Source organism: Macaca thibetana, chromosome 5 (genome assembly GCF_024542745.1).
Source record: "Macaca thibetana thibetana isolate TM-01 chromosome 5, ASM2454274v1, whole genome shotgun sequence".
Classification (NCBI taxonomy): domain Eukaryota; kingdom Metazoa; phylum Chordata; class Mammalia; order Primates; family Cercopithecidae; genus Macaca; species Macaca thibetana.
In genome coordinates, this window is record NC_065582.1 from 90,680,944 (window position 1) to 90,706,108 (window position 25,165).

At 34.7% G+C, this 25,165-nt stretch overlaps 1 protein-coding gene across 5 annotated transcripts in view; it reads right to left on the reverse strand.

The window, feature by feature from the left end:
• RAP1GDS1 (Rap1 GTPase-GDP dissociation stimulator 1) overlaps positions 1–25,165 on the reverse strand; it is a 171,708-nt gene that overhangs the window by 135,622 nt on the left and 10,921 nt on the right. For 3 of the 5 annotated variants that reach the window (XM_050791347.1, XM_050791346.1, XM_050791344.1), the window contains exon 2: positions 5,261–5,371. In XM_050791347.1, coding sequence (XP_050647304.1) covers positions 5,261–5,371 — 111 coding nt within the window. The remainder of the gene's footprint in view (positions 1–5,260; positions 5,372–25,165) is intronic. The other 2 variants (XM_050791348.1, XM_050791345.1) reach the window with 1 other exon arrangement.

Here is a 25,165-nt window from a genome sequence, read left to right on the forward strand (position 1 = left end):
TTATGAAATGTATAATAAGACTTGGAAATTATTCCTTCATCCATGGATGTTGTGTTAACGGGCACAAAAATAAGATTTAACTCCATGTACATCTCTGTCAGAGCTCCTGGGTGACCAGGTGCATTGTCAATGAGCTGTAATATTTTGAAAGGGATCTTTTTTCCTGAGCAGTATGTCTCAACAGTGGGCTTAAAACATTCAGTAAACCATGATGTAAATAGATGTGCTGTCATCCAGGCTTTGTTGTTCCATCTTCAGAGAACAGCAGAGAAATTTAACATCATTCTTAAGGGCCCTAGGATTTTCAGAATGGTAAACGAATGCTGGCTTCAACTTAAAATCACTAGCTGCATTAGCCCCTAACAAGAGAGTCAGCCTGTCCTTTCAAGCCAGGCATTGACCTCTCCACCCTAGTTATTAAAGTCCTAGGTGGCATCTCTTCCAATATGAAGCTGTTTCATCTATACCGAAAATCTGTTGTTTAGCATAGCCTCCTTCATCAATGATCTTAGTTAGATCTTGCGGGTAACTTGCTTCAGCCTCTCCATCAGCAGCTGCTGCTTCATCTTTCACTTTTAGTGTTGTGAAGATGACTTCTTTCCTTAAACCTCATGAACCAACCTCTGCTAGCATGTAACTTTTCTTATGCAGTTTCCTCACCTCTCAGTCTTCTCAGAACTGAAGACAATCAGAGCCCTGCTCTGGATTAGGACATGGCTTAAGGGAATGTTGTGGCTAGTATGACCTTCTAACCAGATCACTCAAACTTTCTTCCTATCAGCAATAAGGCTGCTTTGATTTCTTATCATTTATGTATTCAGTGGAGTAGCACTTTTAATTTCTTTCAAGAACTTTTCCTTTGCATTCACAACTTGGCTAACTGGCTCAAGAAGCCTAGCTTTTGGCCTGTCTTTGTTTTCAACATGCCTTTCTCAATAAGCTTAATCATTTCTAGCTTGTGATATAAAGTGAGAGAGATGTGACTCTTTCTTTCACTGGAACACTTACAGGCCACTGTAGAATTATTAATTGGCCTAAATTAAACATTGTGTCTCATGGAATAGGGAGGCCTGAGGAGAGGAATAGAGATGGGGAGTAGGGGATACGGCATAGCTAGTTGGTGGGGCAGTCAGACAGACACAACATTTATCAATTAAGTTTACCATCATATATGGGCATGGTTAACGGCACCCCAAAACAATCATGATAGTAACATCAAAGATCACTGATCACAGATTACCAAAGTAGATATAATAATAATGTCTGAAACATTGCAAGAATTACCATAATGTGACACAGAGACACAAAGCAAGCACATGCTGTTGGAAAAATGGCACCGAAAGACTTGTTCAACTCAGAGTTGCCATAAACCTTCAATTTGTAAAAAACACAGTATTTCTGAAGCTCAATAAAGTAAAGCACAATAAAATGAAGTGTGCCTATAATTATGTATGCTTAGGATTGTAGCCTAGAAGGGAGCCAAAAATCAATACAACAAATGAAATAAAGAATAAGGGCTAGCAAATTACCTTAGGGCTAGAAAATAAACCAAGAATTCAACATGTGAGTGAATATTGTGATAGAAGGTTAGAGATGTGGAACTGGACATTAAATGCTTTTCTTCTTTGAAGACAAGTAAACACACAGTATCTCACAGAGTTGTTCTATAAAAAATAAACAATTACATGACTCTCATATGAAATGGGAATTGCCATCAAGCAAGAAACTACGTTAAAGACAAAAAAAAAAAAAAAGAGAGAGAGAGAACGAGGCAGGACAAGACAGCTTACTTCTTCAGGAAGAGAATTTAAAGCTGTATGGCATCACTTTATGGTCCCCCTGGCAACACAAAATGGTCCTCATCCACAAAATGGAATAAAGTGAATAGAATTTGTATTACAAATAGGTTAATTTTTTTTTGCCTTTGGGACTTTAATTTAATAGTTTCTCTTGCAAGATGATTTAGATGCCACATTTTCCAAAGACAATTCCTGTCTTAATGTTTAGGTATGAAAACAGGTGTCTATCCTTTTACATTTCCAAATAAGCATAAAATAGAGTAACCATACTACAATCAAATAAGCATTTACTGAGAATCTTCTAACTATAATCTGAATCAAAAGAGACCAAAATAAACAGAAGCTGATTTATTGGCTGGTAGCCTTCACACATTTACCAAAAACATTTTAAAACTGAGATCTGATGTATTTATATGAGTGAATGAATGACTTTATATTAATTTAGATCAGAGATTTACACAAAATGCTTGCTTAAACAAAATGTTTTCATAAAATCTAGTAAGTATTCAAAACTTCTTGTCTCTTAAGATAGACACATATACTATAAATGTTACAGAGAGAAATACTGCCAATGGTAAAAAAAGAAAACCACTCTAAAGCCATACATCAAAGTAAAAATTCTAATTTCAGATTACAGTCATTTGTAATATGCAATTCAAATACACTAAATTCACACAGTGTAAAACTTTCAAAAGCATTATTTTGTTCCTTTCAGAGATAACCTTTCCAATAACAGGGTAGTAGATTATAAAATAAAATTTTGTTTATATTTCCATTATACACATTACCATCTTATATTTGTACAGAATGGAGAAATCTTTCTTTCCTGATCAGGTGCAATTGTGGTGGAAACAGTGTTATTTTTAGTTAAAACACCTGACACTTTTAAGGAAGAAATACGAAACTAGAAGCTCTTGTGTTTTTGTTGTTGTTGTTGTTGTTTAAAAAAGCAAGTACAGATTCTTCTAAATTAAATGTTTTATAATTTTACATTTAGGAGGACAGAAGTAGCAATGGCTCAATCACCTTATTCAAGGAAGAACTGTAGAAAATTAACATCTCACTAATATATTTTACTTTTTCTTGTTAAAAAGCTATATGCTAACTTTATAAAGTATGCCAATAAATGCCTATAAAATACATGAATCACTTTATAGTTCAAGAAAAAAGGCTTATCTGCTTTAATAAAAATTTGGAACTGTTTTAAAGAAAAAACAAAAATTTAAAACACAATGTTAAAACCTAGCTTCTTGGAATGATTTCACGTTACATGAACTCAGCAAAAAGCTTCACTTTACTCAGATTACAATTTTTTATTTTGTAAATCAAGAGTTCAAATCCAAACTCCGACTTCTTCCAGAGCAAGGCAAATAAGCTTATTAATCTGTTACTTCATCCTTTAAATGGTGATAATAATACCTACCTCATGGGACTATAGGAAAGATTAGATAGTGGCTATAATCCCCAGCCCAGTGCTAAACATACAGTAAGTGATCCAATGACAGGTGTAACTCCTAAATCAAAGACTGAACATCTGCATGAACTCCTTCTTCCAAAGTCCAATTCTTTTTTGTCAGTAGTCTTAGGCATGAGGACATTTATAAATTTTGTTTCAGATTGTTAACAAGACATTCCTTTTGTTCCCTTTCTGGGATGTCATTAAATTGGTGAGAGTTTATTGTTTTAATCCCTTGTGGTTACGTGGCCTTAACATTTTGTGATACACAATTTCAAGACCATTTTCAACAAAAGGTACAGTGAATAAGCCTGCAATGGGCTTATTCTAATCTAAGCTAATTTAATCTAATAATTATGAATTTCTCAGTGTTTCTTAAATCTGTTCTTTTAAAATTATGAACTTTTTACTCCCTTTTTTCTTCATTTCCCTTCAACTTCATCCTGTCTTCTAGTTTCTCTAGGAGACAAATGGGCAACCTCTAAAGATGATCAAGAATATGACCCTTCATGTCCTTCAGTACCTAAAGCAAACAGTCTATTTAAAAGTTTACTGTCTAACAGAGAAAAAAAATGTCGTTGAAAACAGACGAAGGTTATAATAAAAAACTGCTCAAAAAAATATACCTGAGATACTCAATTTACTTAGGCTAATTACGTTACTGTGTAAAGCTGCCTATTACAGGAACATGTGAAAAAAAAATTAGGTCATCGTGCGGTTCTTTCCAGTTTTTAGACCAGTGCTATCCATAAGAATTTTCTGTGATCATGGGAATATTTTATATCTGTGATTCCCAAGAGGGTGGTTATCTGCCAAATACAGCTACCGAGAAGTAAGACTAAGGAACTTACTTTTAAATTTTATTTACTTGTATTAAATTTAAATAGCCACATGTGTCTACTAAAATGGATAGCAGTCTTAGACATTCTGCTTTCCTGTCCTTTTTGTTTACCATTTTGAGCCTTACCCAGATGCTCTTATTGAACTCCTTGTTTCAAATCCCTTCCTGTTATCTCTAAGATTAAACAGCATGACAGTTATAACCTCAAAATAATTACTGAAAAATAATTTTAAAAGCTAGCTCTTAAATGTGCTTTTTTGATGAAAAGTACTGCAATTATTTTAGATTTTTCTAATCAAGATTTACTAAAAAATAAAAAACACATGCATCAACAAGTGTTGAAACCTTACAATTAAAACCTTAACAATATGTACTTTCCCCTTGATTCTTTGTCAGCTACATCATTAGTTTCAGGATAGGATAAGAGCATAATTAAAAACAAGTACAGAACAAACCACAGCACAACCAAGTAGAATTAACATAACAAATGAAAATCACTCTATACTGATCTATTAATGGTGATAACACAGAAATTAGTGCATAGAAATAGGATAAATAAAATGCAATATAATGTGTTAGTCAATGAAGAATTGTACAGTTTCTATCTCTAGCATTATTTATCACATCAAAGATGAAATCTTACCCCAATTTCAAAAGATTTTTGATGACTACTAATGGCTCCTTCCAAATTTATCTATGCATACATATTATTTTAAGGTACAATTATTTTAAAATATAAGATCCCAAAAAAATGTTAAGTGTTTTAAGCTCCCCCTCTGTTTCTCCTCTCTATCCCTCCCCACTCTCCCGACATATAAGACAGTCTATTTTTAAAGCACAGACGTAGGTGTTAAGAAAAACAACTATGATGCTTGACTGTTAGAAATGAAACAATGGCCTCTCTCTGGGACTGGTATTAATGTCATCACTACCCATCAATTCCTCCTTTCTTTGCCTATCAACTTGGCTTTGAGGATCTTGTGGGGGCGTGGAGGGTAAGTAGGAGGGTAGAACACGTAAAACAATCTCAGTATTCAGGGGTATGATTCAAAAGAATTCAAGTTATATGAATACAAAGTTATGTGCTTAACTACATACCAGTTTCTGAATGACTACTGATTTGATTTTCCTCTTTGGAATTTGAGTAAACATAATGAAACTTACTATTTTGAGCCAGGGCTTGAAGCAGACAATCCAAACATCCTTCTAAACTATCCTCAGTCCTGTCAACAGCTGTTATCTTCAGCTTCTTCAAGGTATCACTGAGACTATCTGCTTAAAGAAAAAAAAAAAAGAAAAATCAGAAACTCACCAACCTTATGACCACCATATGTCACACGATAAAAGGATAAACAGGTACCACTAAACTGGAGAGCTTCCTATAATAGCAAATTAACCTCCACATACATTCCAAAATGGCATTAGACTGTACTATCAAAAAAAAATTTTAAATACACTTTGTTCACTTAACTCAGATATGAAATATTCATTCTGTTAGGTGTAAGATACCAGGAATATTCCAAAGATTATCAATGAACATCTTTTTTCCATATTCTTACAACTTACTGAGCTTGTTCAGGAAAGCATCTATAGCTTAGAAAAATTAAATGTTCACAAAAAAATTATATAGTTTTGCAAACATTTTATTTCATTGTTCACTTCCTCTGTTGTACATTAAAGACACAAAAAAAGTTTAGAAAAATTTCAAAATAATATGAATAATATGAAAAATTCCAAATAATACAAACTGTGATAACTACAAAACTTACACTGTCATTTAAAAAACACTTTACATCAAAGTACTGTTTTAAGCCCTAACATGCATATTTTGGATTATAAAGCTATGTTTTCTTCCTAAATTATATGTAAATTCCTCTAGATCACAGATTCTCAAAACCTCTTTACACTATTAAAAGTTATTGAGAATCCCAAAGAGCTTTTGTTTATATTATTGCTATAGACATTTAACATATTAAAAAATCAAAACTGAAACTTCTTTCAATTTATTTAGTAACTTACTGTAACAATTATAAACCTATTGCATATTAACATAACTAGCATTTTAATGAAAAAAGTATTATTTCCTAACAAAAAAATTTAGCAAGAAGAATGGCATTGTTTTTGTTTTGTTTTTATTATACTTTAAGTTCTGGCTTACATGTGCAGAACATGCAGTTTTGTTACATAGGTATACATGTGCCATGGTGGTTTGCCGCACCCACCCACCTGTCACTTACATAAGGCATTGTTTTACATTTTTAGAAATTTCATCCAGGCCCGGTGGCTCATGCCTGTAATCCCATCACTTTGGGAGGCCAAGGTAGAAGGATCACTTGAGGCCAGGAGTTTGATACCAGCCTGGGCAACAAAGTGAGTCCTCGTCTCTAAGAAAAATTAAAAAAAAAAAATTAACTGCATATGGTGGCACGTGCCTGTATTCCCCGCTACTCAGGAGGCTGCAGTGGGAGGATCACTTAAACCTATGGAGTTTGAGTCTACAGTGAGCTAGGATTGCTCCACTGGACTCTAGCCTGGGCGGCAGAGCAAGACCCTATCTCTTTTAAAAAAAAAAAAAGGAAAAAAAAAAAGAAATCTCCATAATGTGGTTTAACAGAAGATAACTGGACTCTTGTATCTACTTCTGTATTCAATCTTGGTTAATGTGCTGTTTTGGTTTGAATAAATGAAGAAAATTTAGTCTCAATATGTACGTAGTCGGAAAACAGGTGAGTATTTTTAACAGCCTTTTCAGATAATTGCAGATATTCATTGATACACTAAAACTGGACACCTGGCAGTTCCTTAAAGGTTAGTTGTCCTGCTAAGCTGAAACAATATGAAAGTTTCCATTCTCCAGAAGAGGAAAGATTTATCTGATTTATCTGATTAAGGCTGAGAAGGACTACTGGACGTGTATGGCTCAACCCCTTCTGCATTCCTGTTCTTTCAGAAGGAACAAGAACTTTCTGTTCTAAACCTGTGGCTGTCCAGGTGTACCAGTGACAAAATGAGTAAATATGGTAATTCAGCAGTAAATTGTAAGTAATCCCATTATGAGTCTACAAATAGAGGCCTTAACTCTAGACTGTATCAATTTCAAAGCAGATATTTTAAATTGCAGCAGACGACTCATCTGCTTATATCTCCAGTGGTTCTAAACTTGGGTGAGAAACAGAGGATATTATTTTTGTACTCCTTCAAACCATGAGAGTAAATTTCAGTAGCAAATCCTTAGCATCCAAATTACTTTTTGTGTAATTCCAGACACCTGTATTTTATATTTCCTTAAAAACATTGAAATTGTTCTAATGAAAATTTGTCAGCCTCTGGCTGGTAATGAGGCAGTAAGCAGAGATAGAAATGGAGAAGTATTAACAAATAAAATTTTTTCCTAAAACAATTTCTTTCCTATATATCAACATATGGTCTAGCTTGTCTTGTGAAATATGTGACATCTTCAAAGGGTTAAAGCAAAGTTGACGTGGTCATTAATTCTGAGTCTCCCACTTCTTACCCACTCAACCACTCCTTAAAACCTGATCTAACCAAGTCCTCTAAAAGCCTATCAAAATTACTCTGTCAAAGGTCTTAAATGATACCTTGACAAAGCCAATGAATTTTTCTCAATCCTCTTATTTGATATCTCTGTAGCAACAGACTGTTTTTCCATTTCTGAAACACCTCTTAACTTAGAAACATCAGTCTCAACACTTGTTTTTGGTCTTCAATAGATCTTCCTTCTCTATCTGCCCCTTTGAAATTAGTGTGACCCCAGTTGTGCACACAGCCTCTTCTCTTCCTGAATAACATATGTATGCCCTTCATAATATTAGGACGGTATGCTCTTTCCTTCTGTCCTTCCTTCTTTTATCCAGCTGGACAGACCACTTGCTTTATCTTCCTATCAATATAAAGAACTGCCACATTTTAGGCCTTGTTACATTTGCATAAAACCTGATGCAACTTCTGGTAACCATGAACAGCTATCATTCCTTACATTTCTCAAAAGTACCTGTTAAAGACAGACAGCTATACTTTCCCACTAAAACCTTCAAACTTTGCCAAGCCTTTTTATTCTTTTATCTTAGGCACCAGAGGCTCTTTATACTCCAATCTCTCTCTTCTATAAACCAGAAACAAATTATTTACTGGTCTGTAATTACTTGCTGCAACGGAATAGTTTTCATAAGACCTAAATTTTTAGCTATCACTTCCTCTCTTTTCTTAACATCAATCTAAGAAAAACTAATGAGGAAAGTGAGGCTGTTTTAATATTTAAATAATTTGACTATAAAAGTACTTAAGATCATCACCATCATCAAAGAATATACTTGACTGCGAAGAAAGGATTTTCCCAAAGAACCAATCTCAAGACAGTGTCATCTTAAACTAGGAAGTCGTGAAATTCTTTATGTTATTTGTGGTGGCATTTTTCAGTTTATCTTCCTCACAATATTATTCAGAAATTGTAGCTTTATTTTCAAGGTTATTGGATCTAAAACATTGTACTTTTAAATGTTAATGAATTCTATCACTTTACTATATACTAGTAAGTGGATACATGGGTATATAGATAGATACATGTTTGTTATCTTTGGACAATTATACCATTGTTGATGATAAAACCGACAGGAGACAAGTACATAAGAACTGCTAACTGAGCTTATAAAAGTTCAAGACATTTTTACCTCACTTCAAATGTCCCTCAATTTTTTTCTGTATTTATAATTTTCACATAACTATCTAGTAACAAAGCTTTACTTTAAAAGCATCATTATCCACATCAAATCTAAAAAACAAAATTATTTCTGTGCTAATGTGGTTTTCAAGTACCTAGAATACAGCCAATGCGTGAATGGAAGAATTTCAAGTTTATCTCAAAATGAATGGCATTAAGTCAATTTGGGGCACCTGGCTTAGCAGCTGGAAATAATAGCAATCTCTCTTGAATATTATGTTTTACTTATCTAAAGGGCTTAGTATCTGACAGAATGAAGATACTTTTAAAAGCCTGTCTAACGAAGTAGGAATAATAGTTTCTGTTAGCATGTCAAAGGGAAAGATCTGTGTTTAAAAATTATAATATTTTCAGTTTTACTATGTTGTATTTCAGTTTCCTACTTTTCTTTTCTTTTTTTTTTTCCCTGTTTACCAGAGCTGGTCCTAAACCAATCAGAAACTTTTACAACTCACATTATGTCCTCATCTCCCATTACTTTCTTACACAACATCATGTATGTTAGTCCCACTACATTACTGGCTTTTTCCCAAGCACACCTCCATTTTTACAATTGTGAGAATTAAATTCTTTTCTAAAATTCCTTTCTGTGCATTTTCCACATATAGCATGGCTACTTACTTGACAAAGTCAAATAATATGCCAAGTCTTACATGAAGCTTTCTGTATTCCTGCAGTCAGAGGAACCTTCCTTTTCTAGGCTCCCATATTTTGTTTATACCTTGATAAACATGAAATTTTCTGTTTTTATATAGATTCTTTAATGTTAAATTTATTCCAACATATTTTAGAATTTTGTCATTGCTGAGAATAAGTTGTCCCATTTTCATGGGTAGGTGACATATCTACAGTAAAAAAAGGGCTACCTTGTCTAATTATCACATATTCAGTCACCATTCAAATTATCTTATTTCTTAGCAAGCTAAAAAAGTTTAAGTACAAAAATTATGCCTCTTGATCTTGGAACATATCCCCTGTGGGTAAAGGGAGACTACTGTATTATAATCTAATTCTCCAGTTATTCCCCATTTCACTGACTTCTAATGATATGAAATAAAAATCATGCCTCTCTTCATTGTTACTGCTGCTACAGAAGCTTGCTGTTAAGATATAAAGTAGAAAAAAAATTAAGAAAACTGAGAGCTTAGAAAAAGTATTTAAAGTTTAATCATTTATCACTACCTTCATAATTATTATTTGGTCCCAATAAAATTGAAAATCAAAAAGAATATGAAGCCAATGTGAATGGGCTACTTTGATAAATTAGTTTCCACGATTAAGTTCTACAGAAGCAAGATCTAACAGGAATGTACCTAAATACTAAATATGTTTCGTGAATATACATTATGTACACGTGATCTGAAAAAGAAATATCTGAGCAAAAACGTAACTGTTCAGGGTGCATGTGCGCAATATTTCAAAGGCAATTCACGCAGTACTTGGAAAATTAAAAATATTTCTAATATTTGAAGAGAAACAGAAGAGCTAAAAACTATTCTATTTAATGAAAACTCCAAACTAAATTTCATAAATGTTACACACCTAACTTCTACCTTAATTCATTAATTTATTACTTTAACATGTGGTCATACCTATTCATACACATCGGCTTTGCACCCAGGATGACTCTCCAGGTTGCAATGACATTGTAACTCTGTGCCTATTCACCAGTTACGCACACATCTATCCACTAGATACATCTCTTTCATTCCAGGTTAATTATAATTAATTATAAGATTTCATAAAATATAAGGGCTTATATGAATGTAATCAACCTGTCCTATGTGTGAGTCAAGCAGTTTGAACTCTACACCAAGTGGTTAAATCCCAAAACTTAACTTCATCAATAAGCCTGTAATCTATTTATGAGATTATTTTTGTAGAATTTTATACAGTTCTATTTTTTCTGTATTTTTCATTTTGCTAGTTTTATAGTTCTAGGTAAATAAAACCCTACCTGTATAGTTCTACTATTAGACTGAAAATTCCTCTAGGACAGGAAATTATTCTAGGATACTCACGCTACTCCCTATAGTGAAAATTTAGTAAATCCTGAAAACCTACATTACTTTTGAGTTACTTGCACTTGCATGTTTTCTAAGAAATTATGACATAAACTGTCTTAAGAAATAATTTTATTAAAACGGGCTATACTAAAAACAGTGACTTTATTTCGCTCTAAATTATCTTCTCTAATTATTTTAGAAATGTGATAATAATTTTCTGAGCTGTCATTTTTCATTCTTTTTTATTTATTTATTTAGACGGAGTTTCACTCATGTTGCCCAGGCTGGAGCACAATGGCGCGATCTTGGCTCACTGCAACCTCCACCTCCTGGGTTCAAGGGATTCTTCTGCCTCAGCCTCCCTAGTAGCTGGGATTACAGGCACCCGCCACCACGCCCAGCTAATTTTTTGTATTTTTAGTAGAGACAGGGTTTCACCATGTTGACCAGGCTGGTCTTGAACTCCTGACCTCAGGTGAACTGCCTGCGTAGGCCTCCCAAAGTACTGGGATTATAGGCGTGAGCCACTGCGCCCGGCCTCGTTCATTCTTAAATGGAGTTAAAAATCTATTTTAGTCTGAACTAGAAACACTCTAGTCTTGCTTATTTTGTTTGATTAGAGGGTGAAGAGTCTGACAGATGATCTTCATAGCTACAATACTAAATTATAATAAATAAGAGCAAAATACAATTTGTAATATTTTATTTCACACAATACCTAAAGACCTTTTCCCATAAAGTTGAAAAATTATGTCTGTATGTGATTAGGCTCTCTCTGTGACACACATACATTGCGTCTGTATGTGACAGGCCTACAATGCTTTGGTTCCTGGCACTCACAGCAATAAATTTTTTTTTTTTGAGACAGGGTCTCACTCTGTCACCCAGGCTGGAGTGCAGTGGCACAATAATGGCTCACTGCAACCTTAACCTCCTAGGCTTAAGCGATTCTCCCACCTCAGCAAACTGAATAGCTGGGGCCACAGGTGCTGACTACCAAGCCCAGCTAATTTTATTTTTTTGGACAGAGTCTTTCTATGTTGCCCAGACTGGTCTCGACTTCCTAAGCTCAAGCCATCCTCCTGCCTCAGCTTCCCAACATGCTAGGATTATAGGCATGAGCACACCGTGCCCAGCCATGGCAACCATCTTAATAAAAAGTGCCCATTATTATAATTATTATATCATTTTAGGAAATCATAATAGGTACTACATAACAGAAATCCCTTGATAATTTTATGACAGAGCTATAATTTTATTCAATGGTGATCAACCTAGAAAATCCACTGTCTTCTAAGAAGTGACAGGAAAGATATGACTCAAAACAATTGCCAAATATACTACTGATGACGCTAATATTTTACATTAACACTAAATTAGTATCAGGGATAACAATTTTCAGTTGGAGAGATCAGTACAGATATTCCTTTTTTCCTACAAAGTTTTATCAGGCTCCTGTGTTAATAAAAATACTAAACTTTTGTGGAAACTATTCTTATTAATTTAAAAGTACTAATTGACATTTTTCATTAGCCAAACTGGTAAAAAAAAAATTATCATAAAGCTATGTTAAAACCCACAGCACTCTTTAAACATACATATTTCTTTCCTGGCTGTTAGAAGAGTCAATTAATATCTCTTCAAGACAATTAATGTCAGAATAAAGAACAAGTAGAGAAACCAAATTTCTCTAGGCAAACTTCTGTTTAGGCTATTTCTTTTGAAATGAAAGAAAAGCTCAGTTAACATTTATTCAGCAGGTAGTTCCTACTTTGATGAATTTTAACAGCAATCTATTGCTCACTGAGAAAATGTATCTTTTAAATTTTATAACTGTTTCAGCTACTGTTTTTATATAACAAACCACCCCAAATTTACTGGCATAAAACAAAAGCCATTTTATTATGCTCATAGATTCTGTGAACCAGGAATCACAAAGGGCTAGTCTCTACTTCACAAAATCCAAGGCCTTGATGCAGAGTCTCAAAGGCTAGGGGTGACTGGGAGTGACTCAGTGGCTGAAGCTGGCATGATGTGAATCATCTAATAGTTCATTCACTCACATGGCTGGTCACTGGCATGAAAGGATTCGAAGACTAGTATTTCTGATCTGAAATCTGATACCTGAGACCTGGGACCTTCCTACAAGGCTCAGCTTCCTGACATAGCAGCCTCCAGGTACTCGGATTTCTCAGGGCTCCAAGCAGGCTGGTATTCCAACAATCAGAGTGGACGCAGCATTGCGTTTTATGACCTAAGCTAGGAAAGTCACATGCTGTGCATTCTACTAGTTACATAAGTGTGCTCAGATTCAATAGGAGAATTAGACCCCAATTCTTAATGAGTGGTAGGAAGTTTTAAAAAAATATGCGGGGCAAGAGACATTGTTGTGATCATCTTCCGAAAATATAATCGGCTACCATAACTTAATATTCACCACATGGTTTGGTTAAAATAGTACAATAAACAGCATTATATTCTTTGATTGGTTTTAGCTCCGAATACAAGATAAAGTTTTCTAAAAACGATTATATTTTTAGCTTTGGAAACAGAAATTTAAAATTACATGCGGTTGAAAAACTACTCTGTATTATTTAATATGTTCAGTACCTGGGTGATGGGATCATTTGTATCCAGGTAACAAACCTGCATATGTGCCCCCTGAATTTAAAATAAAATTTAGGGGGAAAAAACCTACAGATAACATTATTTTTAAAAGTTATATGGATATCACTTTATGTACTATTTCCAATTCCCTTGTGAAACAGATATTATTATCTGACTGTAATAAGAAAGCTGAATTCAGAGGCTGAATAACTTGCCCAGAATAAATGTCAAAGTTCAGATAAATCCAGATATACGTGTGCCTGCAAGTACAGGCTCTTCCTTCTGTATAGGCAGTTGAACTTTGCTCAGTTAAATGAAAGTTACACAGATACTGTGAAAATCAAAACTGTGCGAAGGACTGTCTGTACCTTCCTTTATATAGATGTAAGCTCTTCAAAAATGAATTTATAATCCAAACACGTTAGCTAGATGTACTAGGTAACAACCGTCTATGTATCTGAATATGTGACTAAAAAAAAAAATCACAATGAAAGGTACCAGGAAGCAGTCTGCATAGTATCTCAAGGGTAGTACAATGCTGAATACACACTTTAGCTTTCAATAAGTGTTTTACTGAATAAATAATAAATTCTACAAAAAAGTTCCAGATCATTTTAAATAATGAGCACTTATACACGTCCAAGAAGCCATACTAGGTGCTGAAAAGGTAAATATAATCTGTCCTCTTATTTAAATTCTTAGGGCTCTGTGCTTTCTTTTGACAATCTAAATTATGTCCTTTTTTATCATTCATTTTCTATTATTCTTTATCTACTAGAGTTTAAGCATTTCAAAACCAGAAAATATGACTACTTGCACTACTTACTTTGTCACTGTTTATTATGCCTAATATGGTAGTCTTGTGTTGCTGATTTGACTGATGGTGCTTTGTACACAACACAGTAAAGCCAGAAATATGACACACTGGACAGTTTTTATTAGAGCTTAAGACCACACCACCATCCCCAGAAATGCATTTCTGCAACTAAAGGAAAACCATCAGTTCATACAATTTTTTCTTTGCTTTAACTGTATTTCTGACACCAAATATAGCTTATAATATTAAAAACAAATCAATACTTTTATTTCTCTGAAACATAACTACATCAATGTAAGTTTTGTGTTTTTGTAATGATCAGTTTCATCTTTCATGAAGTTACTTGAATAATCTTCAAATGGGGATAATTTTCAAAAGAGTTAAAAAAATGTTTTTAAAATCTGACAAATTTCTTGTGAAAAAATATCTTTCATGGTATGTGTTTCTCACAGCTCTGAAGGCATTTTTTTTTTAAAGTTCAATTCCTAGAACAAAATCACAACAAACGGTCTCTCAGACAACAGTGCGATCAAACTACAACTCAGGATTAAGAAACTCACTCAAAACCGCACAACTACATAGAAACTGAACAATGTGCTCCTGAATGACTACTAGGTAAATTTAAAAAATGAAGGCAGAAATAAAGATGTTCTTTGAAACCAATGAGAACAAAGACACAACGTACCAGAATCTCTGGGACACATTTAAAGCAGTGTGTAGAGGGAAATACATAGCACTAAATGCTCACAAGAGAAAGCAGGAAACATCTAAAATCAACATTCTAACATCACAGTTAAAAGAACTAGAGAAGCAAGGGCAAACACATTCAAAAGCTAGCAGAAGCCAAGAAATAACTATTCAAAAGCTAGCGGAAGGCAAGAAATAACTAAGATCAGCGCAGAACTGAAGGAGATAGAGAGACAAAAAACCCTACAAAAAAAATCAATGAATCCAGGAGCTGGTTTTTTGAAAAGATCAACAAAATTGATAGAACGCTAGCAAGACTAATAAAGAAGAAAAGAGAGCGGAATCAAACAGACGCAATAAAAAATGATGAAGGGGATATCACCGCCGATCTCACAAAAATATAAACTACCATCAGAGTGTACTCTAAACACCTCTAGGCAAATAAACTAGAAAATCTAGAAGAAATGGATAAATTCCTGGACACATACACCCTCCCAAGACTAAACCAGGAAGAAGCTGAATCTCTGAATAGACCAATAACAGGCTCTGAAATTTAGGCAATAATTAATAGCCTACTAACCAAAAGAGGCCCAGGACCAGACGGATTCACAGCCGAATTCTACCAGAGGTACAAAGACAAGCTGGTATCATTCCTTCTGAAACTATTCCAATCAATAGAAAAAGAGGGAATCTTCCCTAACTCATTTTATGAGGCCAGCATCATTCTGATACCAAACCCTGACAGAGACACAACAAAAAAAAAGAGTTTTAGACCAATATCCCTGACGAACATTGATGCAAAAATCCTCAATAAAATACTAGCAAACTGAATCCAGCAGCACATCAAAAAGCTTATCCACCATGATCAAGTGGGCTTCATGCCTGGGATGCAAGACTGGTTCAACATACGCAAATCAATAAACGCAATTCATCACATAAACATAACCAAAGACAAAAACTACATGATTATCTCAACAGATGCAGAAAAGGCCTTCGACCAAATTCAACAGCGCTTCATGCTAAAAACTCCCAATAAACTAGGTATTGATGGAACGTATCTCAAAATAGTAAGAGCTATTTATGACAAACCCACAGCCGATATCATACTGAATGGGCAAAAACTGGAAGCATTCCCTTTGAAAAACGGCACAAGACAGGGATGCCCTCTCTCACCACTCCTATTCAGCAGTGTTAGAAGTTCTGGTCAGGGCAATCAGGCAAGAGAAAGAAATAAAAGGTATTCAATTAGGAAAAGAGGGAGGTAAATTGTCCCTGTTTGCAGATGACATGATTGTATATTTAGAAAACTCCATCGTCTCAGCCCAAAATCTCCTTAAGCTGATAAGAAACTTCAGCAAAGTCTCAGGATACAAAATTAATGTGCAAAAATCACAAGCACTCCTATACACCAATAACAGACAAACAGAGAGCCAAATCATGAGTGAACTACCATTCACCATTGCTACAAAGAGAATAAAATACCTAGGAATCTAACTTACGAGGATGTGAAGGACCTCTTCAAGGAGAACTACAAACCACTGCTCAACAAAATGAAAGAGGACACAGACAAATCTAAGAACATTCTATGCTCATGGATAGGAAGAATCAATATCACGAAAATGGCTATACTGCCCAAGGTAATTTACAGATTCAATGCCACACCCATCAATCTACCAATGAATTTCTTCACAGAATTGGAAAAAACTACTTTAAAGTTCATATGAAACCAAAAAAGAGCCCACACTGCCAAGACAATCCTCAGCAAAAAGAACAAAGCTGGTGGCATCACACTACCTGACTTCAAACTATGCTACAAGGTTACAGTAACCAAAACAGCATGGTACTGGTACCAAACCAGAGACAGACCAATGGAACAGAACAGAGGCCTCAGAAATAACACCACACATCTACAACCATCTGATCTTTGACAAACCTGACAAAAACAAGAAATGGAGTAAGGATTCCCTATTTAATAAATGGTGCTCGGAAAACTGGCTGGCCATGTGTAGAAAGCTGAAACTGGATCCCTTCCTTACACCTTATACACAAATTAATTCAAGATGGATTAAAGACTTAAATGTTAGACCCAAAACCATAAAAACTCTAGAAGAAAACCTAGGTAATACCATTCAGGACATAGGCATGGGCAAGGACTTAATGACTAAAACACCAAAAGCAATGGCAACAAAAGCCAAAATAGACAAATGGAATCTAATTAAACTAAAGAGCTTCTGCACAGCAAAAGAAACTACCATCAGAGGGAACAGGCAACCTACAGAATGGGAGAAAATTTTTGCAATCTACCAATCTGACAAAGGGCTAATATCTAGAATCTACAAAGAACTTAAATAAATTTACAAGAAAAAAAACAATTCCATCAAAAAAGTGGGCAAAAGATATGAACAGACACTTTTCAAAAGAAGACATTTATGCAGCCAACATACACATGAAAAAATGCTCATCATCACTGGTCATCAGAGAAATGCAAATCAAAACCACAATGCGATATCATCTCACAACAGTTAGAATGGTGATCATTAAAGAGTCAGGAAACAACAGATGCTGGAGAGGATGTGGAGAAATAGGAACGCTTTTACACTATTGGTGGGAGTGTAAACTAGTTCAACCATTGTGGAAGACAGTGTAGCGATTCCTCAAGGATCTAGAACTAGAAACACTATTTGACCCAGCAATCTCATTACTGGATATATACCAAAAGGATTATAAATCATGCCACTATAAAGACACATGCACACGTATGTTTACTGCGGCACTATTCACAATAGCAAATACTTGGAACCAACCCAAATGTCCATCAATGATAGACTGGATTAAGAAAATGTGGCACATATACACCATGGAATACCATGCAGCCATAAAAAAGGATGAGTTCATGCCCTTTGCAGGGATATGGATGAAGCTGGAAACCATCATTCTGAGCAAACTATCACAAGGACAGAAAACCAAACACCACAAGTCTCACTCATAGATGGGAACTGAACAATGAGAACACTTGGACACAGGGCGGGGAACATCACACATGGGGGCCTGTTGTAGGGTGGGGGGACAGGGGGAGGGATAGCATTAGGAGAAATACCTAATGTTAATGGGTACAGCAAACCAACATTGCACATATATACCTATGTAACAAACCTGCACGTTGTGCACACATACCCTAGAACTTAAAGTACAGAACTTAAAGTTCAGAAAATATTTTATAATGTCAAAAATATAAATTACACAATATGTGCATACATGTAAGTATATATAAATAATTTACATCTCTAAAAAACTAAGTCACAAAAAAAAAGTTCAATTCCTGTTTTTTTCCCTGACTAGGAAAAAAAAATTCCAAAGAGAATGTACCAGCTATCTGAAATTATTTTGTACAATTCTTTTTTATGTCATTAAAAAAAATTTTAAATGTAATTATTTTAAAATTTTAAAATTATGTATCATTTATGTAATTCTTTTGCATATAATTATTTTAAATAGTTATAGAACTCTTATATATTATAAAATGCTAAGATATAAAAAAATAGTGTTCTTTAGAAAAAATATAGTGGCCCTATTATTATACTATGACTTTTAAAAATGGAATGCCATCATTTTCCCTATAAAATTTATTTAATACTACAAGGCCAAAAATAAGGAAAGAAAAAATTCAACAGATCTTGGTTTGGGCTAGTGAAGTCCTTATGAAGTAACTGAGATTGAAAGTTTCCATATTAAAATTTGTATTAGTTCCTTACAAAATAGGGCCCTCATTTCCTTCATCTGGAATTTATTCTGTGGTTCTAATGAATGATAATGATAATATTTTATGGGTATATATAAAATGAGGATATAAAAGAGCTAAAGTAACTTGCCAAAGGCTATACACAGTTCAAGGGAGAGCAGAGATTCTATCCCATATCTCTATGATTTCTTATATCATTCTAATTAATTAAAAATTCAGTTTAACCATGATTACTAACTATATAGATCATAAGTAGTTAACTGTGCTCTTGACTACTTGTATGATTAAATTTTCATAATTAACTTCTTAATTTTAAAATATTCATTTTCAAAAAGTAACATAAATCCAACTTTACAATAATTTTGAACATAATTAAATCTTTAGCAATTCAGATACCTCCAGGAACCAGATAAACAGGAGTTTTAATGAGTGAAATTTGAAGGATATAAGATAATACGAAGTGATGAAAACTAGGGGGACCTCATACCCTGTCTAAAAGACAACTACAGATCACTGTTTAATGGAAATGCAGCCTAAGGGACTGTACATTTTTTATTTTTTTGAGACAGAGCCTTGCTCTGTCGCCCAGGCTGGAATGCAGTGGCTCTATCTTGGCTCACTGCAATCTCCACCTCCCGGGTTCACGTGATTCTCATGCCTCAGCCTCCTGAGTACCTTGGACTAAAGGCTAATTTTTGTACTTTGAGTACAAAGTACTCATGTTGCCATGTTGGCCACTCTGGTCTTGAACTCCTGGCCTCAGGTGACACGTCTGCTTTGGCCTCCCAAAGTGCTGGGATTACAGGCATAAGCCACTACTCGGCTATAAAGCATATTTTCATCAGAAATTTCTTGATATTTAAGTGTTGACAACTAATTCCAATTTCTAAAATTTCCTTAACAAAATCCATCTACATGGTATATTTGGCCCACAGGTTGCTGCTTGAAAACTCTATTACAAACATTTCTATTATCACTGTAGGATACTGTTGTTAAGAGTAGGAGCATGACCTAAACCTGTAGTGACTTTGTAACATCTACAAACAAGTATTTACTGAATGCCAAAAAGAAATATGAAACACTGAGTGAACAGAACTACATCACTCAATGAGATTTGAAATCCAAGTAGTAGTAGATACCACAAAAATGAGAGGTGAGTAGAACTCAGAAGCCGTCTTAATGAGTTTGACTATGAAAAATGACTAAGAAGACAGAACAAAACAGGCTATTCTAGAAGAAGTAATATAATAACAGGATCAAAGATGTACTGGTGTTATCACTGGTGTTATGACAAAGAATACAGGGGACAGCGAAATATCAAAGGAAGATGTATTTCAGAGAGTAATGAGAAATAAGAGATAGCAAATTTCTGTGGGTCTTGAAAGCTCAGCAGGGTTTAGACTTGACATGACAGCAACTGAAACAATATTAGATTCTTGTATAAGAAAGTAATACAATTGATCTTTTTTAAAATGTTAATCTGGTCATAGTATATAGAAAGGACTGGGGAGCAGAAAGTCTAGTATCTCAGTACTACAGGAATGAGGTGATTAGTGCCTGGATTCTGTTAGTGGAAATGTCTGAAAGGGTCAAGAGTTTTCCATTAACTCACTCACTTGAATGAATCCTTAGTATTAGCTTGTTCATGTTTGTGTGTGTGTATGTATGTGTGCATTTGCTTTTTTTCCAGCAACAAATTGGAGCTAGCCTGGTATAATAAAAAGAACATTAGTACAGGAGTTGAAAGATCAACATTCTAGGCCTGACACTGCTCCTAACTAAAGACATGAACTCAGACCTGTCTCTTGACCTTACTGATCCTCAGTTCCCTAATCTAGCCAAATAGAGAGAGAACCATAATTTCATCATTTGAGGTTCCAGATCTCATATTTTTCCATGTCCAAAACCAGCCATCTGAAGATTTCAGACTTAAAAATCTGGTTTCTGACTTCTTTTGAAAAGTCAAAAATCTGACTTCCTTGGGCCCACATTCCTAGGGCAAAACTTGCGGTTGCACAGGGAATCCTCTTCCAGGTTGGGCAAATGCTCTAGTTGCCAAAGTCCCAGCATTTCCTTCTGTATCCTTAGAATGACGTCCAGTGTTAGATGCCATTCATCATGTTTTTGCTGCTGTCTTTGTTACAGTGGAGAAATGTATTTCTAAGCTGTTCTCTTTTATTCAAAGTAAGAAAATGAAAGACAAAAAGAAAGACATACTTCAAGAAAAATAAGAGAAAGTCATCTTCATGGAAATAAAAAATATTCTCTTTTACTCAATATGCAAAAAAAAAAAAAAAAAGAACAGTATGTCAAAAAAAAATCACCATTTAATTACCTTTAATCAGCTTCATTTGAGTTTAGGAACCTTGCTCTAGGTAATGGAAAATCATTACAAAATATGTCTAAGGAGTAAAACAATCAGATTTATATTTTAGAAAGAGTACTTGTTAAGATGGAATGTTTATGTCCCCTAAAAATTCATATGTTGAAATCCTACTCCCAATGTGATAGTATTAGGTGGTAGGGCCTTTGAGAAGTGATTAGATCATTAGAGTGGAGCCCTTGTTAATGGAATTAGTGCCCTTATAAAAGTGACCTCCAGAGAGCTTCCTCACTCCTTCCACCATCTGAGGTTACAGAGAAAAGACGACCTATAAACCAGGAGGCAGGCCTTTACCAGACATTGAGTCTGTCAGCACCTTGATCTTGAACTTCCCAGTCTCCAGAACGGTGAGAAAAAAAAAATCTGTTGTTTATATGCCACCCAATATATATAGTATTCTGTCACAGCAGTCCAAATGAACTAAGACAGTACTCTAGCAACATGTAAAAACTGGTCACGAAGAGGGATGCCAGGGGAAAGAACATCTGTTAAAAGAGTAGTATAGTCGCAAGAAGAGGTAATAAGGGCCTAAACTTACATGTTTACAGTAAAGGGGTGGGGAGGATTAATTCAAAGAAGTAGAATTGTTAAGACTTAGGGAACCCAATGATGTTCAAAGAATGACTCCAGATTTTAGGAATGGTTGCACGATGAACGGTGATACCATTCACTTAGACAGGGAATTCATAGAGAGAAAAAGTCTTGTGGAAAGGTGAAGTAGCACAGCTTTACTCTATAGCAAGAACTGGCAAACTACAGCCCATTGCCCATGTAAAATTTTTGTACAGTCCACAACCCATACATACTTTTATGTAATAGTGAAAGTAAAAGTAATGCAAAAATAATGGCTTTTACTTTTATAAACAGTTGAATAAAATTAAGGGAAGAACATATTTCATGAAATGCAAATTATGTAAAATTTAAATTTCAGTGTCCATAAAATTTTATTGGGACACAACTCATTCCTTTGTGCACTGCCTATAGCTGTGTTTGCATTATGATAGCAGAGTTGAGGGGCTGTAACAGAATGATTCACTTTACACTGTTGCTGGATGCACTACAAATTGCAGTGACAGTTATGACTTGTCAAGTGCTTCAAAAACCATAGTATACTGTTATACCACATTTGATCATCCTGTCAAAATAAGAGAAGCATGTCACGCCATTAAGGCATTTAAAGTAGTACGTGAATTGTTTTGTTATTGAGTTAGATGGCAAACCATTGTACTATACAATATACATCAATATTACCAGACTAAGCACACATCACATTCCCAAGACAAAGGAAAGTTATCATCAGAGAAATCAGGAAAATATAAAACAAAGTATCTCATCACAAGAATTTCCACACACACAGACACAGACACACACACTCACAGCTGCAAACAAATTAAGTTTCTGGGTGTCTCATTTATTATCCAAGCAAGGAAATCCAGTTACCCATGGGGAGTTAATTAAATTGTATTTGGCTGTAGCAACCAATGTTTCCAGAGAAAATAAACTTGTTTAAGAATAATCTTTCAGAGAGAATAACACTATTGGAGATGAGGACACGGGGAGCAATACCAACATTCAACTAAAGAACAAGGCAAAAGAATTGTAGAGGTTTTCTTTGGCTCTTGATGAGCTGGCAGATATTAATGATACTGCTTAGTTTTTCCTGAAGAAGTCAATTCCAAGCTTGAAATCACGGAAGAGTTAGACTCTCCGAAGAGTCTCCATAAAATAATAATAAGCAAGAATATTTCCCGAGTTGAGAAAGCACCAATTCAGAATAACCTGAAGTGGAATCTCTTAAGATGTGTTGCAACTGATGGTGACAAAAATAAATGAAGACCAGAAAAAGGTTTAGTTGAACAAATGTACTAAGTTTGTGAAAGCATAGGTATTTAAAGCTATGGTACTTCATTCTATTATTCATCAATAGGAAAAACAATTTATCATGTATCATTGAACCAGTAGGGAAAACATTAATTTATCATATATCACTGAACCAGTAATGTCACCAGTGAACTTCATTTATTCTCAAAGATTTAACCATCATAAGTTCCGTGAATTTTGATCAGAAATGGAAACAAAATCCGGACTTGCCTTATGACACAGAAGTCTAATGGCTTAGTGGTTACAGAGTTTTATTGTGATTTTTTTGAGCTCAAGGGCACAAACGAAATTTTCTGAACAAAAAGAAATGCCTTTAACTACTACTATGGCTTTGGAAATTAAAATTTGCTGCAAATTTGATAGTTTCCTAATGAATCTGACTTAAAAGTCAAGGCAAAGCAGTGCTTATATGAGAAAATACTGCAATAAAAGTCATTTTGACAACACTGTTCCAATTACAAGTAATAATGGCTTTACATATACTTCCTGTGTTGTCAAATGTTAAAACAAAAAGATCTCCCTCCATACACAAATTTGCAATAGATATGTTTTGCAAGCTCAAACTATAGTTCCTGCAGTGCTTTTCAGAACTCACTGCAAGTGCAAAGGAAATTTCTATATCTCAAAATCCATTTAACCAAACAATTAAGGAGCTCCCACCTAACCTTAAATTGGAAGTGGTTACTCTGCAATGTAATTGCATACTAAACGGCAAATATCAAAAAAAGTCTAGAAAAAAACAAAACAAAACAAAACAATGTTTTTGCCAACAATTACAGCTGTACTGAGAGAATTCTATTAGTGCCTTCCATACAATGAATATGCTCATTAAGATCATATACAATTGGCAGTACTTATTTGTTTGAGGAAAAACAAATGCCTCCAAGATGAAATTTGTAAAATTGCATTACAGGTCTGCATTAACAGATGAACATCTATAATAAATTCTGATAAGAGGATAACTTTGAATTCTAGTAAGTGAAATATTATCCCAAAAAAACTTCAAAACAAAAAATATATATATAAAAATTTCTTTTCATTTGAAAATGAAAAATGAAAGTTTTTTCATTTTGCATCACAATAAATTGTGTTCAATTAATGTTATCATATTTCAAATGCAGTAAAAAAAATTATGAACATTTATGTTCTCTTATATATATTTTTTCCCTTTTCTATTAAGCTGGTGCAAACATAACTTCAGTGTTTGCACTGTTGAAATTTGCTGTTAGATGCTTGAATACATTCTTAAATAAATGTGGTTATGTTATACATCATTTTAATGCACAGTTCTCTTTACAAGCTATTTTCTTATTTCTGAGTTCAAAATGGGTCGTAAAGCAGCGGAGACAACTCCAACATCAACAACGCACTTGGTCAGGAACTGCTAACAAACATACAGTGCAGTCGTAGCTCAAGAAGTTTTGCAAAGGAGATGAGAGCCTAGAAGATGAGGAGTGTAGTGGGAGATGAGAAGTAGACAATGACCAATTGAGAGCAACCATCAAAGCTGATCCTCTTATAAAGTTGCCGAAGAACTCAATGTCGACCATTCTACGGTAGTTCAGCATTTGCAGCAAATTGGAAAGGTGAAAAAGCTCAATAAGTGAGTGCCTCATGAGCTGAGCGAAATCAGAAAAAAATCGTTGTTTTAAAATGTTGTCTTCTCTCATTCTACAGAACAACAATGAACCATTTCTCGATCAGATTGTGACGTGCAACAAAAAGTGGATTTTATATGACAACTGAAAAGTGGATTTTATATAACTGGAGATGACCAGTTCAGTGGTTGGACCAAGAAGCTCCAAAGCACTTCCCCAAGCACAACTTGCACCAAAAAAAGGTCATGGTCACTGTTTGGTGGTCTGCTGCTGATCCACTATAGCTTTCTGAATCCCGGTGAAACCATCACATCTGAGAAGTATGCTCAGCAAATTGATGAGATGCACTGAAAACTGCAACGTCTGCAGCCGGCATTGGTCAACAGAAAGGGCCCAATTCTTCTTCATGACAACGTCTGACCACAGATCGCACGAAGCTTCAAAAGTTGAATGAACTGGGCTACGAAGTTTTGCCTCATCTGCCATATTCCCTTGACCTCTCGCCAATTGACTACTACTTCTTCAAGCATCTCAACAACTTTTAACAGGGAAAATGCTTCCACAATCAGCAGGATGCAGAAAATGCTTTCCAAGGGTTTGTCAAATCCTGAAG